This window comes from Eurosta solidaginis, chromosome 3, assembly GCF_040869045.1.
Source record: "Eurosta solidaginis isolate ZX-2024a chromosome 3, ASM4086904v1, whole genome shotgun sequence".
NCBI classification, from domain to species: Eukaryota; Metazoa; Arthropoda; class Insecta; order Diptera; family Tephritidae; genus Eurosta; species Eurosta solidaginis.
The window spans coordinates 271928328-271945434 of NC_090321.1; the positions used below are offsets into that span (position 1 = coordinate 271928328).

At 38.2% G+C, this 17107-nt stretch overlaps 2 protein-coding genes across 6 annotated transcripts in view; one reads left to right on the forward strand and one right to left on the reverse strand.

Annotated features, from left to right (window-relative positions):
* vimar (visceral mesodermal armadillo-repeats) overlaps positions 1 to 2688 on the reverse strand; it is a 124829-nt gene extending 122141 nt beyond the window's left edge. The window contains exon 1 of the mRNA XM_067776487.1: positions 2224 to 2688. Coding sequence (XP_067632588.1) covers positions 2224 to 2230 — 7 coding nt within the window. The 5' untranslated portion in view covers positions 2231 to 2688. The remainder of the gene's footprint in view (positions 1 to 2223) is intronic.
* Positions 2689 to 5796: 3108 nt separating this feature from the next.
* On the forward strand, positions 5797 to 8468 carry LOC137247169 (G protein pathway suppressor 2). Of its 5 annotated transcripts, none has more exons than XM_067778259.1 (7): positions 5797 to 5916; positions 6582 to 6785; positions 6846 to 7174; positions 7245 to 7335; positions 7401 to 7451; positions 7518 to 7978; positions 8051 to 8468. In XM_067778259.1, exons 2-7 carry the CDS (start codon positions 6620 to 6622, stop codon positions 8207 to 8209), a joined length of 1257 nt encoding a protein of 418 aa, XP_067634360.1. In that variant the 5' UTR covers positions 5797 to 5916; positions 6582 to 6619; the 3' UTR covers positions 8210 to 8468. The 5 variants fall into 5 exon arrangements, with proteins under 5 accessions (XP_067634360.1, XP_067634361.1, XP_067634359.1 ...); XM_067778260.1 differs by lacking the exon at positions 5797 to 5916 and adding an exon at positions 6002 to 6016; XM_067778258.1 differs by lacking the exon at positions 5797 to 5916 and adding an exon at positions 6306 to 6524.
* Positions 8469 to 17107: the final 8639 nt, after the last annotated feature.

Consider the following 17107-nt stretch of genomic DNA (forward strand, 5'->3'; position numbering starts at 1 on the left):
TAGTTGATACATCCAATAATGGAAATAGAAGATTAACGGTTAAACAATGAAATGCTACAATAACATCCCTGTGTTGGATGTGATGGTATCGACGTGAATATTGAATTATTGAGAATAGAGAAGCTAGATTGTTTTTTCGCAGATTTATAGAGGTTAGAATACTTTACGAAAGTTTCCGTGGATGTGTTGTCGATGTCGATGGTCTTTTGACGGATATTGATCCGACACGTTCCGAAGAAGGTACTAGTCTTATAATCTAAGGAGTGATTGGATATAACCACTTTGAACTTTCTAGGTCATGCCACCTCATTCATCATTTTTATACCAAACTGGAGACATGGTTATTATAGTTGACTCATTTTGGTTTGTTGATTTTCCGACAAGGTGGATAATCAGTTATTATTGTTGTTTTGATTTAAAATTTAAGTATATAAAAATGATACCCCGTAAACACTGTAACAAAAGGAACCAATAACTTAAGGCATATTGTAGTCGCAACTCCGTGAAAAATTAGTGATGTAGGAGTTTCCTTATAAAGATTGTGGGTATCTACATATGTTTTCGAAAATTAGATGTTTAAAGAGACTAAGTCGTTTTGAAAATGCGAATTTATTGGTGAAAAAGTATATATATATTATATTCACACTTTTGCAATATTTACAAATATTTTTCACAAATCCTAAAAATGTGGGTATCTGTAAAATGACAGAAGTGTCTACACTTTTTATAGAAAATTAAGTCAAATTACAACATGTTTTCCTAATCAAAAACTCCAAATGTAGGCAGATACGGCTTATTTAAAAGTGTTCTCAGCTCTTTTACGACCACTTACCTTTTAAAGAAAGACCATACCACAAAAATGCATACATAAAACTGTAGATACTGATCTTGAATAGGTTTGGTAACAAATTGAGCTCTAAGTGAGAGCAGTATTTCCAGTTTCGCGTATAAGAATCAAAGATTTACTTCCGTTTTTATAACTATAATTTTTAATTGAGAAAACGGCAAATGTTGGAAATTACTGATGCAAACACGTTATTTTATCTCAGTTTCAGTTGAAATGTAGAACCCACATTATTACTGTCTTCAGAGAGAAGAAAAAGCCCGTCATGATTTCCCGGGCTTAAAAAATCTTGATAAACATATCATATATCAGCATCCAATCTACCATAAAACTTTCCACAAATATAAATCGATTCACGCTTATCGCTCCACTTTGCGCAAAGAAGATACATTTGTAAAATAAAAAGAGCTTATGAATCTGTAAGTACTATTCTCAATGCGACTATGACAATCATTTATGTGTTTCCGGAAGCTAAAACAACATATCAAAATACTAAAAATATACATAGATTCAGGGAACACGGATATAAAGCATGCGAATTAAAGAATATAAGACTAGCAAGAGTAGGTAGTAGATGAAAAGCGTTGTAATATTGATTTTTCACACCAGTACCACATACGCAACTGGAGAGCTTCCGCTTTGTTTACATTTATCGCCTAGTAACATAGCTTTTGGTAACCTGGTTATGATTCTACTTATGTATATAATATGTACGTGTTTCCAAAGTTGGTATCACCTATGATCCCAGAAGATAAATACGTACATGAGATGTTATTATATTACAAATATGTAAGAACACAGTGACATATAACTGCGTGGAACTAATTTTATAAATAGCTATGGTAAAATGCAATACTGACTGGATACAAGCTATGTAGGTACATAAAGATACTCCGAATATGTAATATGTACTTGGTTCCTTACAAATATAAACATATTTCAACTAGGAAGGTAGCAAAAAATATACCTTAACCAATGGTAGTGCAGCTGTATGTGTATTTGATAGCAAAGATAAAGTATGCCTCCCCTGTGTGTTCAAAAGCAGGAACATGCACTTTTCCCCATTGAAATTCGTTTTTGTTTATTTTGCGTGTAGAATAAACATATTTCAAGCAACAGAGTACATGGCTTTAGCTGGTCCAGTCAACTATACATAATATAATCACGCTATTATTTGGTTTTTAAAAGCAATGAAGTTATCTCTAGGTCTATATGGCCTAAGTAAGAGCTGCAGGAGTTGGTATAAAATTTAGCGATGACTATAAATGCAGCCTAGTTTTTCTCAAGTGGATATATGTATGAACATATATACATATGTAGCTAATAATGATATACATTTTATTGAAAATTTTATTAATATATACTGTATTTGTACTTACTCGCCATGATTGCTGTTATTTATTCCCTGGGTAATGTTTGGTGTTTATAGTCGGTGTCGTTCCTGCTGCTTGCTGCTGGTTCTAGACACAAGCACACGCTACAGTACCAAACTAAGATATTGCTTTTGCTGATATTGTTTTGAATTATATTTGTTTGTGAAAAATGTACACTTTTAATTTTTATACAGACCTAAAACACTTTTTCTTCTATTTATTTGGAAATTCCACTTGCAACTTTTTCAATGCGGCCAATTCGCTGGCATTCGTCGTTAACAAATATGAGAAGCGGTATTATATTCACAGCAATTTCGTTTTACTTTTAACGCATATTCCCCTTTTAATTATATCACATTCCACTTTTACTTAAAATTGTATACCGATTTTATAATAAACTTATTCACTTTGCATTAAGTTATACATAAAGGGGCACGCACATTAAATAAAAGCACTTCTTTTCTTCAACACAAACAACAAGGCATTGATTTGTCTATCTCTTTTTGTCTGGCAAAAAATTACTTCCTGACAGTGCTGCCGATTAAATAATCTAGATTTTTGGGGAACAAGTGCAGTTGTTTGCCCTATGATTATTTGATAATTATGTTTTATATATATACTTTCAAACAGCGGTGTTCTCTAGTCAAGGTTTTGATAATTCTTTAAGTTTCTTTGTAATTTCAAGTGATAAATTTGTATTTGTATTTATTTGGTGCTTAAATAACGAAACCAAATGTGAAAAAAAAGAATTTCATGGACCTCAAAAGAGGCAACATTGTTTTCATCATAAGTTGCCACCATTTTCAATTTATGAGCCATAAATAGAATCATCCTTGCCACACCTCTTTTTTGCATAATAAAGATTCAATAAAGACCAAATTAAATTTGTAGCAATTTTGTCTGCAACACCAAGGAGGATACACATAATAAAAGCCGTCACCAAAGACGATAGATACAATAAGAGCCGTCACTCGTTATTTTGTGGCCAGTAACTCGCTGGAAATAAAAAAATTGATGCCGAATGTGTTCTATGAGGGACATTCTTGAATTGCCCTCCCATTTATCCATGCGGTGTAGGCACTTTATGCAAACGTGATTTTTCGAAAGAGAATTAAGTAATTAATTAAACACAGTCGGAAAGATAAAAACAAATACCCCATGAAAATGTATAGAAGACATTTATAAATATCTCGCTCAAAAAAACCAACCTCTTAGAAAACATCGAGTAAATGCCTAAAAAATAACGAGTGACGGCTCTTATTATATCTATCCTCTTTGCCGATGTTTATAAATGTCTTCTATACATTTTCATGGGGTATTTGTGTTTACTTTTCCGACTGTATTTAATTCTCTTTCCAAAAATCCCGTTTGCATAAAGTGCCTACACCGCATGGATAAATGGGAGGCAATTCAAGAATGTCCCTCATAGAGCACATTCGGCATCAATTTTTTTGTTTTCCAGCGAGTTACTCGCCACAAAATAACGAGTAACGTATCTTATTATATCTATCCTCTTTGGTTTTGCTTAATTGCTATGTATATTTCATTTAGTTAGTATTTTGATGAAACCCAAACAAGCAGCTTTTTGTTACCCAACACTGATTTTATGCAACAAATTTTATACGCAGGTTATCCAATGTCACATGGGCTTTACGTAGTGTAGGCCAGTATATTTAAAATCTTGCTGCGCAGCAATTCTGCACTTTGAACATAAGTGTGCATTTTAAAATGTACATTTTTCTTTCCTACAATTTATGTGAAAGTAAAGTGTTCAATTCAAAACACACACTTACTGAATTCCCCCAGTAGCGCGTTTCATTACCTTTTTTTGAACAACACTCGACGACTGTAACTTAATTGCGAAAAACGTTCAAGAAAAGTTGAAGTTGTTTTATTTGAAGGTATATATTTTCCCTTATCAATATTCACATTCTTTACACAGTCTTAGGAATATCTTCAAATGTCCAAAAAATGTTCAACGATCTTAAGCGGCCGATCTAATTTGGGTTTAACTCTAGTTAACCTATTTTGCTTCCCTCGGTTAAATGGTTAAAATTGTAATATCGAACATTATACGAAAAAATTCTAAATATTTTTGAAATTTTTATATATTTGTTCGTTGTAATATAGTTTTTCTATTATTAATATTGATGGTGTTCTTGTCCAAGTATTGCAGGGAAGGTTAGGCGTAACACGAATAAACGTTTTCAACTGACTCATCTGGAAGTTAGCATTTGAGGCCAGTGTAATATCACAATCCACCGCATGAAAACGCACTGACATATTGATTGAAAAAAAAAATACGATAAAATAAAAAAAGTTCACAAATGTAGTTTCTGATAGAACTGTGAGTTTGGCTTTAAAAAACAAAGCTAAACTGTTATATGTCTGGCACAGCACTAAATAGTCAATTAATGGTGACTTATAACCATATAACCATAACCAGATAAAACAGCTGATCGAACCTACCTTATGCAAATCAATGTAATCGATAAATGGTGCCATACCATAGCGCTAACGCCATAACCATACCATAGCCAACCAATTAATTTTTGGTTTCTCGCCATATCCATAACCTTAAAATATTTAAGTTGGTGAATTCAATAACTTTTTGTACATTTTATTCATTGTTTTGGATACGTTATGACGTAAAGACTTATTTTTTTGTGGAATACGTTTTCTTCATTTTTATGAAATTTTAAGGATTTTTAGGTTAAGGCACCATTGATCGGTCACATTGGAGATGGTTACGGATATGGGTATGGTTGCGACTATGGTGTTAGGGTTAAGGAAGTTTAATTAGCCCTTAATCTTATGGTACGTCTTATAACCATTGTGTTCCTGTCGGGTTTCATTTAGTACAAAGTGAAAATGCGCGTGTGGATCGTTTATGTGGATTGTATTTGCAGACTAAATGCGAGGGAGTGTCAACAAATGAGTAATTTCAGAAATACGATATGCAAGATGAATCATTTGGTGCACTGAAAATGTGACATAAATATTATACTAGATACACTTTCACTAACGACTGACAGACAAATCCCACATCTGTATCATTACGTATCCGTAAATGCAGTGTGGAATCATACAAGGGGCAGCAGGCCGACATACATACATATATAAATAAAAATTCCATGTACTTTGGATGATTTAATGTCAAAATCGTACTAAGTCTACCAATCAGCAGATTTCCGACCGTCATGGTTCCACGTATTAATTTCAGCGCCAGGCTAGAAATTTTATATCGATCTGGCTAGGTTTGTGCACATTTCCAATAGCACTCAGCTGGCACCCACCCTTTAAGCCGGAGTCATTGGTGCCGTATGTCGTATCGCTGTATCCGTATCCCTAACGTAATCAGCTGTTTATCGTTACGACGGTAAACCAAAACCCAATTGGTTGGCTACGATACGGTTACGACCTTAGCAGCACCAATAATCGATTGCATTGATTCTCATAAAGTTGGTCGAATCAGCTGTTAAAAGGTTACCGATACGGTTACCGATAAAGCACCAATAGGGCCGTTCCATTGGTTTATCGAGCTCTGGCTCTGGCTCAAATCTCATTGGAACGGTCTGGATCAACTTTATGAGAACTGGCAGCACAAATATAAAACATCTGTTTTGTTGAAAATAAGAAGAAACGTACACAAAATTTTAAGATACTGATAGAATTATTAACATTTAAATAGTTTCGCACGTAAGTAAACTATTTATTTTCCTTACATCATCTTCAAGTTGTTTACTCTTTCAGTGTTTTTGCTTTTAAATATGGCGAATTCTTTTATGTATACACAAATGTACACATATTTAGTTCAGTGCTACAATGGCTCAACTATATGGTTGGCTCATCTCACCAGCTGTTTTTTTTTTTTTGTTTTTTCATTTCACTGTAGTAGGGATTGTCAGAAGGAGATGGCAAACTTAAAATGAAACCAACGAATTTACAACATTTTCTTACTACATACAAATGCTGCTAAGTTTTATGTTTTCATTCCATTCCATTCGTCTAACAGCAACACTCTGATTTTGGCAATGTGAACAAATGTATGTTGTTGCTGTTGTTGAGATGAACCAACCATATAGTTGAGCCATGAGTGCACCAACTCAAAAGTGGTTAGCTGTCAAAAAATCTACTACAGAAAACGAAACGAACAGAACTGCTATACGGATCAGAAATTGAACCAGATAAATATCAGGATCACAACGTTGTTGTTGCATTTGCATGTTAAATGTCTATCCGTATCTCGCTCAAGTCTCAATGGAACGTAACTAATGTCTCCAGCTTTAACAGCTGTTTTTCTTCACGTAAAAAGCAGAACGTGTTGTTTCTGATTAAATTTATTGGTTTATCTTTAAAAATAGGTTTATTTGGAAAGTATAATCGTAGAAAGCTGGAAAAGATGACAGAAAAGAAATTTAACTCTAAAATACCACCTGCTTCGGTCGCTGCGGTTAATAATAACAGCAACAATAACAACGCAGCTGCAGCAAAGGCTGAACGGGAAGAACGTCTTCGTTCCGCGTTGAAAGCATTTGTTCTGAAGGAGCGTCAGCGTAAAAAAGAAGGTAAGAAAGTTATATAGATTCGATTATGTGAATTAATGTGAATTAATTTCTTTCTAAAAGAGTATGATGCAAAAGAAGAAGAAGAGCGCTTGAGAAAAGAACGCGAGGACCTTGACCATCAAAATGATGTCTCACTAGAAGATACACGCGGAAAAATTGCCAAATTAGATCAACAAATTAAAGATCTACACAATCGAAAGCAGCAACTATTTTTACAATTAAAAAAGGTTTTGAATGAGGATGAAAATCGTAAGAAGCAACAAAAAGACAATGAAATGTTCGCAATGCAAGCACTACAAGCACAACAAGCTAGTGTGGCACCTCCGCCTCCACAAGTGTTCATACCCCCAGTGCGTATTCAACATCATCAAATGCCTATAACTACTAAGGTATTGTTTAATAAGACGAAAATATAAATTCTGATGTTTTTGTTAAAAATATTTTGCGTCTGCTTTATAGCCGGTAGCAAATCAACCAGTTAAACGCACTCGAAGTCCATCGCCACCAACACACCAGAGTTATTATAAGAACACAACCTACACACAGCCGAGTAAGAGACAAGTTAAATATAATCGCTACTTTTTAGATTTTATCTTTGAATTCTTTTTTTATCAGAACATGAGGACGTACGACGTGCCTCAGAGTATCCCAGAGTGGCTTGGAATAGTAAGATACCACAATTAGACTATACCATATACTACTTTTAACTCACTAATACATTTCTCTCATTAGAACCGCCTGCACAGTATCAAGGACCTGGAGCGCTCTTCTATCCTGCTGCTGGAAATGCGCCACAACCTCAACCGGACGGTCGTGGTCCAGCTATAATTTATCCCTACGGACTACCTTTACGTCAGGGTTTTCACTTAGATCTGCAGCCAAACTCGTCAGCGCCAGTTTCAAAATCTGATCAGACATCATCCAAGCCAACACAAGTGTATCATATAAGTCTGGATGCACCTCCTATTTCACAAGCCGGTTCAGTTTCATCTGTGCAACCAGGTGTACAATCTCAGAAACCACAAATAACTATGGAGAAAATTAATGACCGTTATCATCCTGATGTGAAACATGATGGCAACACGGGTCACGGACCACCACATCAATTGCCGGAAGGTGTTGTATATACGCCTATGATGCCAGGAATGTCGTTGCATCCGAATATCATGCAAATAAACAGCAATCCTGGACAGGTTTGTAAAATTTTATTAGTAAATGAAACAATTTTTAAAATGCAAATAACCCAAATAAACAAATCCTTAAAGAATCCTAAGACAGCACAAAGCATAACACAGGGTTACGCTGGCAGTCGCAGCGCTGTTGCAGCACATGATCATCTAGCACGCCAACCACAGATAATGCAACCAGGACAACCTGGTCAACCAAATCAACAGCAAATGAATTATCCCAGACGAATGTACTAAACTTCATAATGTAGTATATTTAATTATATCTTGCAGTAAGTTTTAAATTTATATGCTATTTGAAATAATTTTTATATTATCATGTGGAACTATTATATCGTAAATATTTCATATTATTTCATATTTCTTTATTTCAGTCTATGGCATTTAAAGCCCTTACAGACTAGATAACAATGTTAAATTAAAATTAGATAATTATTTAATAGTATAGTACATAAGTTGAGTATAGACACAATAAAACTTACATGCTATGAAGAGATTGACCAGCAAATTTATCTGTTTGAAAAGATATCAGTAAGTATTGTTTTAAAAGTAAACTTAGAAAGAGCAAAATCAATAGCTGAAGAGTCAGAGATGCGATTAAAGTCGGCCATAGCTCTAAGCAAAGGTGCGTTTGAGGCATAGAGGGTTCGGACACAATCCGTATAGAAAATAGGTATATTACGAAGAGGCCTTATAGGGATATGTATTTGGAGACTTCTGAGGAGACAAGGTGCATCAACTACTCCATTAATGATGTCATAAACAAGCGTGAACGATAGGACAGTTCTTCTGCATTCCAGGGACTCTAATTTGATAAGTGAGCACCTGGATTTATAAGATGGAATCGGTTCAGAAAAGTTCATCGAGCGCAGCGCGAACCGAACAAACGCTTGCTGCACACGTTCAAGCCTAACAATATGGCATTCATGACACGGCCTCCAAATAAAACAGGCATATTCCAGCTTCGAGCGAACTAGTGCAGTGAACAATAACTTGAGGGTGTAGGGATCCGTGAAGTTCGTGCAAGAACGCCTAATAAAAGGTAGAAGTGAATACGCCTTAGCAATAGTAGAGTTTATATGAGTCGTGAAAGAAAATTTCGAATCGAAGACAACACCCAAGTCCTTTATCTCGTTAAGAGTTGAGAGGTGGGTACCATCGAGAGAGTAGGAAGTGGGAATGAGGCCACGTGATTTAGAAAAGCTTACAAGAAAGCTTTTGCTAACATTTAGTGGCAAGTTATTGGCACGACACCAAACAGCAACGTTATCTAAATCAGATAGCATTTTAATCACGTCGTCTGAGTTTGCGATGGTATTAAAAATCTTCAGGTCATCAGCGTATAATAGAAAATTAGAGTGCTGGAAGCAGGTGGAAATATCGTTTATAAAAATTACAAAAAGTAATGGGCCAAGTATGCTACGTTGAGGCACCCCGGAGGTGGCTGTGAATGTATTTGTATTTATTAGGCAATTCATCCCAGCACAACAATTTGGCAAAAGTTATTTTACAGTGCTAGTCGGTAAAAGGCATAAAATAAGAACAATTTAAACTTGAAACTTAAAGCTAATGACTATGGCTAAGAAAAGGTTACAATAAATAATATATTTAATAAATAGTAAATAAATAAAATAAACGAATGATAGAGTACATTTGCTTAGAAGAAATCAGTATTTTAATTGTCTAGGTTATTATAGAAACTTGTTAATTCTTTATTGAAGAGCAGAGCATTGCTTATAAGCCTAAGTCTAGAAGGGAGCGAGTTTCAAAGACGTATGGAAGTAATGAAGAACTGGAGATCAGATATTAGCATACGATGTCTGAAGTGGGTAAGGAGAACAGATCTAGACGACTGGAGAAAATTTAGCCTCCGATACAAATAGTCAGGTTCCTTCACATATATTAATTTATGTAGCGTAGTGAGCGTTTTAAGTTTAATAAGGTTATCGAAAGAAATGTTTAGCAACCTGTAAGCATGATGAGAGACGTGGTCAAGTCTTTTCAACCCATAGACGTATCTAGCAATGTTGTTATAAACAACATTAAGTTTCCTATTACATACATAGTCGCAATTAGAGTAAACCTCACAACTATAAAGCAGCGTAGGTATTAAGTACGCTTTTGCTATTAGTAGACGAATATGTAACGGAGTAAAATATTGTGTAAGCCTGAGTGTACGAAGCATCCCATACACTTTTCCCAATGTGCGGAAGATGTGATCTTTCCATGTCAAGGTTTTGTTAAAAACTACACCTAGATTTTTTGCCGTGTCAACGTATTCTATAATAGTGTTGTCTAAAATTAAGTTTTCCATTCCACTTTTATCTAGTGACCTTCTATGAATGACTATACATTTCGACTTCTTAGGGTTAAGACATAAGCCGTTCATAGAAGCCCACGTACCAATTTGACATAAATCGTAATTTAAGTTATTAATACATGAACTGGTACGATCACTAGGACAGCACATATACAATTGTACGTCGTCAGCATAAATGTGAATATTACAATACTTGAGAACACCAGGCAAATCGTTTATATACAAAACAAATAACAGAGGACCAAGGATTGAGCCTTGTGGGACTCCTCTTAAAACACTGACGAAGTCAGACTTTCTGCTACCAACACTTACTGCCTGAGTTCGGTCGACCAAATACGATCTGATTAGGGCTGTTGCACAGTTGGAGCAATTAAATAGGGTGTCCAGCTTCTTGCAGAGAACGGTGCGGTCGACCGAGTCAAACGCTTTTGAATGGTCGAGAAGAGTCATGAAAGCAGTAAAATTTTTGTCAAGTTGTTCTCGAATATCCTCTATCACCGATAGAAGCGCCGTTTTACAGCTACGATTTGACTTGAATCCAGACTGGGAATCTGTGAGAAGGTTATTATCCTGCACATAAGTATTTATCTGGCAGTGTAAAATTCGTTCGACGACCTTGGAAAGGAAAGGCAGAATAGCTATAGGTCTATACTCCTTGTTTTGCTGGGGATTGGGATTACCTTAGCAACTTTCCAACATTTGGGAAATACACAGGACGTCAGCACAGAGTTAACCAAGTAGGTTAAGTGAGGAAGGATTTTAGGAAGAATTATTTTTAAAAATTTCGGACATATACCATCGAACCCCATAGCATTAGACTTTAATGAAAGAATGGCTTGAACGACATCACAATCATCGACACTAGCAAACTCAAGAGGACCAAAATCAACATTAGCGCGAATACAATAATTGTCAGCACATATATTGTCAGTTGAGATTGGCAGATTTACAAAATTTATATTTATCTCGTTAATGTCTACATCAGGGAGGACAGAAATATCGCATTTGGATTTTCCGATACCAATATGTTTAATCGACTTCCAGGTTTCCTTCGAACTCAAAGCAGCACTAAACTTGTTATTATAAAATTTCTGCTTTGCTGACCTAATGGCTTTGTTTGCAGCGATCCTAGCTGCTTTGAAGCAGTTGTGAGCTTCCAGGGTTTTGTATCTTTTCCATCGTGAGTAAGCAAGGTTACGCTGGTGAATTAAGTGTTTTAGATTGGCACTAAACCAAGGGGTATTATTGTGTGTAGCAGCCTTGAGTTTCACTGGCACATGGTTGTCGAAAAGCCTAATAATATGGTTCTGTAGGAATGATGCCTGATCATCGACCGGTGTTAGCGTACGAATCAAGCTCCATTCGACCGACTCCACCGCTGCATTAAGGGAACTGTAATCTATGCTTCTAAAATCACGATACGTAAAGGAACATGCATTTGAAGAGTTATTGTCTATAACCACAACACAGCTACGCTGGTGGAGGTATGATTTAATCCATGATAAAAACATCGAGTGGAAGCCCACGCGAGTCAATTTAGAAATCAGGACAGAATGACTTTATCAAATGCTTTTGAGAAGTCGGTGTACACAGTATCAACTTGACAACGGTCATTAAAAGAAGATATGCAAAAATCAGAGAAGATAGATAGGTTAGTTACAGTGGATCTACCGGCCATAAAAACATGCTGATTTTCAGTGATTAGAGGTTTAACAGCAAAGTACATTTTTTGTTTTATACTCGAATAATTTTGAAACCGATGATAATTTTGCAATGGGCCTATAATTCGCGACATTGTTCTTGCTACCACACTTGAAAATAGGGCTGATGAAGGTTATCTTTCACGCATCAATAAATTCGCCGCACTCTAAAGATTTGTTGAAAATTAAAAGGAGGGGAAATGCCAGAGCCAAACAATTTTTCAAAAGATAAGACGATAAGCCGTCAATATCAGTATGGGTAGATGATTTAATATTCTGGATTCCATCGACCATATCTTCAATTGATAGAGTCAGCGCACCAAAGTTAATGGGACTGTCAACCACAGTAGGCAACTCCTGCGGGTCTTCCGGTGGCGTAACGATATTGGAGCAGAAGAAGGCTGCAAAAAGATTGGCCGCTTCAGCTGTTGATGAAGCATGCTCAGAATTATAGATGACTGAGGCAGGGATACTTGAGCACCGTTTTTTGGAATTTACAAAAGTCCAGAATGCCCTAGGGTTTTCCTTAATGTATGTATATAATATGTATGTATATAAGCAAACATAGAATGTGCATTTACTGGAGATATTTCTACACTGTAATACCCAACAGTCAGGTAAAAAACTGATCGATCAAGTGTACTTTAAAAACTTCAAGGCTCGCTTTCTCGAAAACAGCTGTGACTTTTTCGGTTACGCCGGGAAACCACAGATTTGTGTTGTGAAATTTGTTGAAGAAAAATTTATCAACCTAGCTTACTTGAATTACCATAGAAAAGTACGAGTGAGTGGAAACTGAGGTGGTCTTGCATCTCACAACACCTCTTTTACTGTGCAATATAACCCATACCACCCTAACACACACAGCGAGGCGAGAGTACTCCCCATAAAGGAGAGAGCACGCAAAGTGCTGAACAAAAAGTTTCAGCTGAATACCCAGAAACGTGATGATCCCAACAAACAACTGACTGAAGAAGCCCCGCCTCCCAGGAACTTAAGAAGTAATCTCCGTAAGCATAATGAGGAAATCCAGGATTGTCCGGTGAATCCTGTTTTTAAAGACAAATACCTCAAACTCGCAGTTGAGAAAAGCGACCTCCGATCTGGATACAGTCAAGAGTTAAAATTTTGCGTATCCAGAATCAACCCCGACATACCTCATGTTGCAGCCGGTTCTATGTACCGGAGCGACTCGGGATTTTTCCCGACCAAAGACTGTGGTTTCAGTGTAACCCTATTTAATTTGTTGCGTCTTTGGTCGCACCTATTGGATGGGGCGAAGCACTGCTACAACAACAACATACCTCATGTATTACCGCTTGAAATGTGTCCCCCACATGACACCAACCTAAGTGGAATTAACGCCTCTAACAGCCCTATTAAAACTGCAAGTTTCCTTGAACTCCCGTTAGAGGACATTGATGACAATTATTGAGTGGTCCCACCTATTGGATGGGCCGAAGCACTTCTACAACAACAACATCTACCTAGCTTTAGAAGTTTTTTCTACTCGCTTAACTTAACACTATCACCGACCAAAGGCAGTCGGTTCTATGTGCCGGAGCGACTCGGAATTTTTCCCGACCATGGACTGTCATTTCAGTGTGACCCCATTTAATTTGTTTCGTCCCTCCCACAAATTGTCATCCTCCCAGCAGCTCCTTGCAGCAGGACTGCTCCATACACTCTTACTCCGGGAAGGCATCGAATCCAATCCGGGTCCGTCTCCTGACCGCGGTCCTGAGAAATAGTTTTGCTGCATCTGCCGGAAAAGAATCTTTTTAGGACGTTCATACGGTGCAGGTCAGGGAAACAGACTCTTAGTCCCTACCTCCGTTTGCACCGTCTGCCAGCACAGAATATATAGGTTTGCGACGTCCGCCCAATGCAGCTCCTGCCTTGGGTGGTGCCACTTTCCTAGTTTCCACGTTCTGGTCTCCGCGACGGCAACCCCCCGACGGGTTTCATCGCGCCATGTTGCCAGGTCGCAAACCCAAATCATCCGGGTACCCCAATGCTTGCCCAAGGACGCCCAGTCCCAGGGCCACAACAGCAATTGCGTCCTGGCTTTCCACAACCCAGGCGTAGTCACCCGTCACTTACCCCCAGAGTGGCGGCGTCTCCCCTTATGCACTTCAGAATTCTGCAGTTAAACTGTAATGGACTAACTGGGAAGATTACGGAGATAGTCGATTTCATGAAGCGGCACAACATCCGCATTGCTGCGATTCAAGAGACTAAACTCACAGCAAGATCTGCATTGCAGACCTGCTCTGGGTACAATGTTCACAGGAAAGACCGCGAGAGCGGAAATGGAGGCGGCCTCGCGTTTATCATACACCACTCTGTGCAATATTATATATTTGATCCTGGCATCGACCGCAGGGACAATGTCTTAGAAGTCAAGGCCTATCTGTCAGGTCAGGCGATGCAAACCTAGAAATCATCAACATCTACATTCCTCCTGCCACCTGTTGCCCCAGTGGATACAGCCCTAACATCAGGGCCTTACTCACTGGCAACAATCGCATTATCTTAGGCGATTTCAATGCCCATCATGATCTATGACATTCAAACTTCCGGGCGGACAGTAGGGGTGAGATGTTGGCGGATCAAATAGAAGAAACGACGTTCTGCACAATAAACGGAGACGCCCTCACACGTATGGTAGGAAGCTGTCACAGCTCGCCAGATATCTCAATCGTGAGCGCAGAACTCGTAAACTGCGTCAACTGGCAGCCGATGGTAACATTGGCATCCGACCACCTGCCCATACTTATTTCGCTCGAGCGTACCGCCGACTTCATCGTCACTGAAAAACGCACTTTCATAAGCTTCAAAAAAGGAAAGTGGGAAGAATATAAATCCTTTACAGACAACCGCTTTGCTGCCCTCCCTATCCCGAATGATGCCCGCCAAGGGGAGCGTGCCTTCCGTAAGGTCATTGAATCCGCATCGGCACGTTTCATTCCCGCCGGGAGAATTCCCGAAATCCGGCCCCACTTCCCGGTGGAGGCCGCAAACTTAGCGAGAGAACGTGACCTTATAAGACAGCTTGATCCAGGCGATCCCCAAATAAGGGATATAAACCAACGCATCAGATTGCTTGTAAATGAACACAAGCGGGCGAAATGGGAGGAGCACCTAAGAGGTTGTAACCTCTCTACCGGTGTAGGTAAACTTTGGTCCACCGTAAAGTCCCTATCGAATCCGACTAAGCACAAAGATAAAGTTTCCATCGCCTTTGGCGACAAAGTGCTGTCGGATGCGAAAAAATGCGCGAGCGCTTTCTGCCGACAATATATAATGCATCCTACGGTCGACAAAAATAGACGGAGAGCCAATAGACACGCACATAAACACAAATTCAGCGCTTCACCAATCACCATCACCGCTAAAGAGGTTGAGGACGCCATCGTGCTAAACCATCCAAAGCAGTGGGCCCAGACGGCATAGCCATGCCGATGCTTAAAAGCCTAGGGAAAGAGGGTTTCAAATATTTAGCGCATGTCTTCAATCTGTCTCTTTCCACCTTTGTCATACCCGAGAAATGGAAAATGGCCATGGTGGTCCCGCTACTAAAGCCTGGGAAACCAGCTAACATAGATGAGTCGTATCGTCCGATATCTCTCCTATCGCCAGTGGCAAAGACGCTTGAAGCCATTTTGCTCCCTTATTTCCAAGCAAATTTGCAGCTAGCCCCTCATCAGCATGGCTTCAGAAAACTCCATAGCACTATGTCACGTACACGTACATTTGTGGGTCCGCCCCTTTGCGCAATCAAGGTGGAATTGCCCCAGCTAGCTCAGTACATGGAGTCGCGGTTCTGAACCCTTTTTCCACCTTGATGCGGGGCGGATGTCACAATCACATTAATCATTTCCTCTCCCACCTCACCCCACAAGAAGCCCACCCTTCCTTGGACCGCTCGCTTCGCATCGCTCTGCAGGTCCCCTTATCTTACCTTTGCTCCATTCCGTTCCAAACCTCCTACCCTTTGTTCATCTTCCCCCTCCCCACCTTATTAATTTAGAACGCCATCTTAAATTTCTTTTTCACTTCAATATAACATTTTTTAATTAGATAAAATATAGCTAAATACATACATCTACTGCTTACTCAAAATTGCAATAAAAATTGGCTTACGACAGGCGATTTGAACAATAAAAAAAAATTTTACTTTATGATGGACTCAACCACACATGATTATTTCAAACAAAATTTTCTTACATACATATATCAGTAAAATATGGAATTTCTGGGAAATTTTTACTTTGCCTTATTCGGCTTACACGAAATCATTTTTTTAAATTTATTAATTATTATTAATTTCGCAAATTACTTCGGGACTTCCCGCCAACGCTACCAAAAACCAAACATTAGAACCGCTCAATATGAGCACAAAATTTTATATTCCCTACCAGGGTCCTATCCTACCTAAAAGAGCTCTCTTTGGTGGTCAAGGGACTCCTAGGGGCTGGGCTTTCTCGCCGCTATTTACACCAAAAAAACGGTATATTTGAATAAACGTTTGGGTTGACGCGTGGACGTCCGCCACGAATTAATATTCAAAAAGTTAATATTTTGACACTATAATCAAATACAAATCTTATAACTAAAAGAAATATACATAAAACATATAAATGTCCATATAATCAAATGAGGTTCCAAATGTAGTTTGTTCCTGGGTTTCCGGCACGCAATAGTTTTATGGCAATGTTTCTTGAACGAATTATGGGTGAAAATTATAGCATGGTTTGGTGAATACTAGTGTGTCGGCTTGAAGAATTTCCCTGTGCTCGCCAGAGCTTTCGTTATGGGAGAAGGTATCCCAGCTAGCGGAACAAAAAGGTACAATTTACCATAAGGTACAATGGTGTGCCTGAGCGCCAAGTTGGCATTCACGCCTCATAGATTAGGTAGATTACATTGCTATAAAAGCAGATATATGTATGAATGCGACATGGAAATTTAAACCGAGAAATAATAAAACAAAAAAAAAGGAAAACATTTTATAAAAAAAACAGGAAGAGAATCGAAATTTACTTTGCATAGAAATCTGCACCTGTACACGCAATGCGCTGGGTCAGAATTTTTAGCAAAATTTGTTGACAG

Excerpts from the sequence above, each read along its gene's own strand:
- LOC137247169 (XM_067778257.1), top strand. The coding sequence starts at position 6,449 with ATGTCTATCCGTATCTCGCTCAAGTCTCAATGGAACGTAACTAATGTC. Across the intron at positions 7,336-7,400 it reads CACAACCTACACACAGCCGA|AACATGAGGACGTACGACGT; the intron begins GTAAGAGACAAG and ends TTTTTTTATCAG. Across the intron at positions 7,452-7,517 it reads TCCCAGAGTGGCTTGGAATA|AACCGCCTGCACAGTATCAA; the intron begins GTAAGATACCAC and ends TTCTCTCATTAG.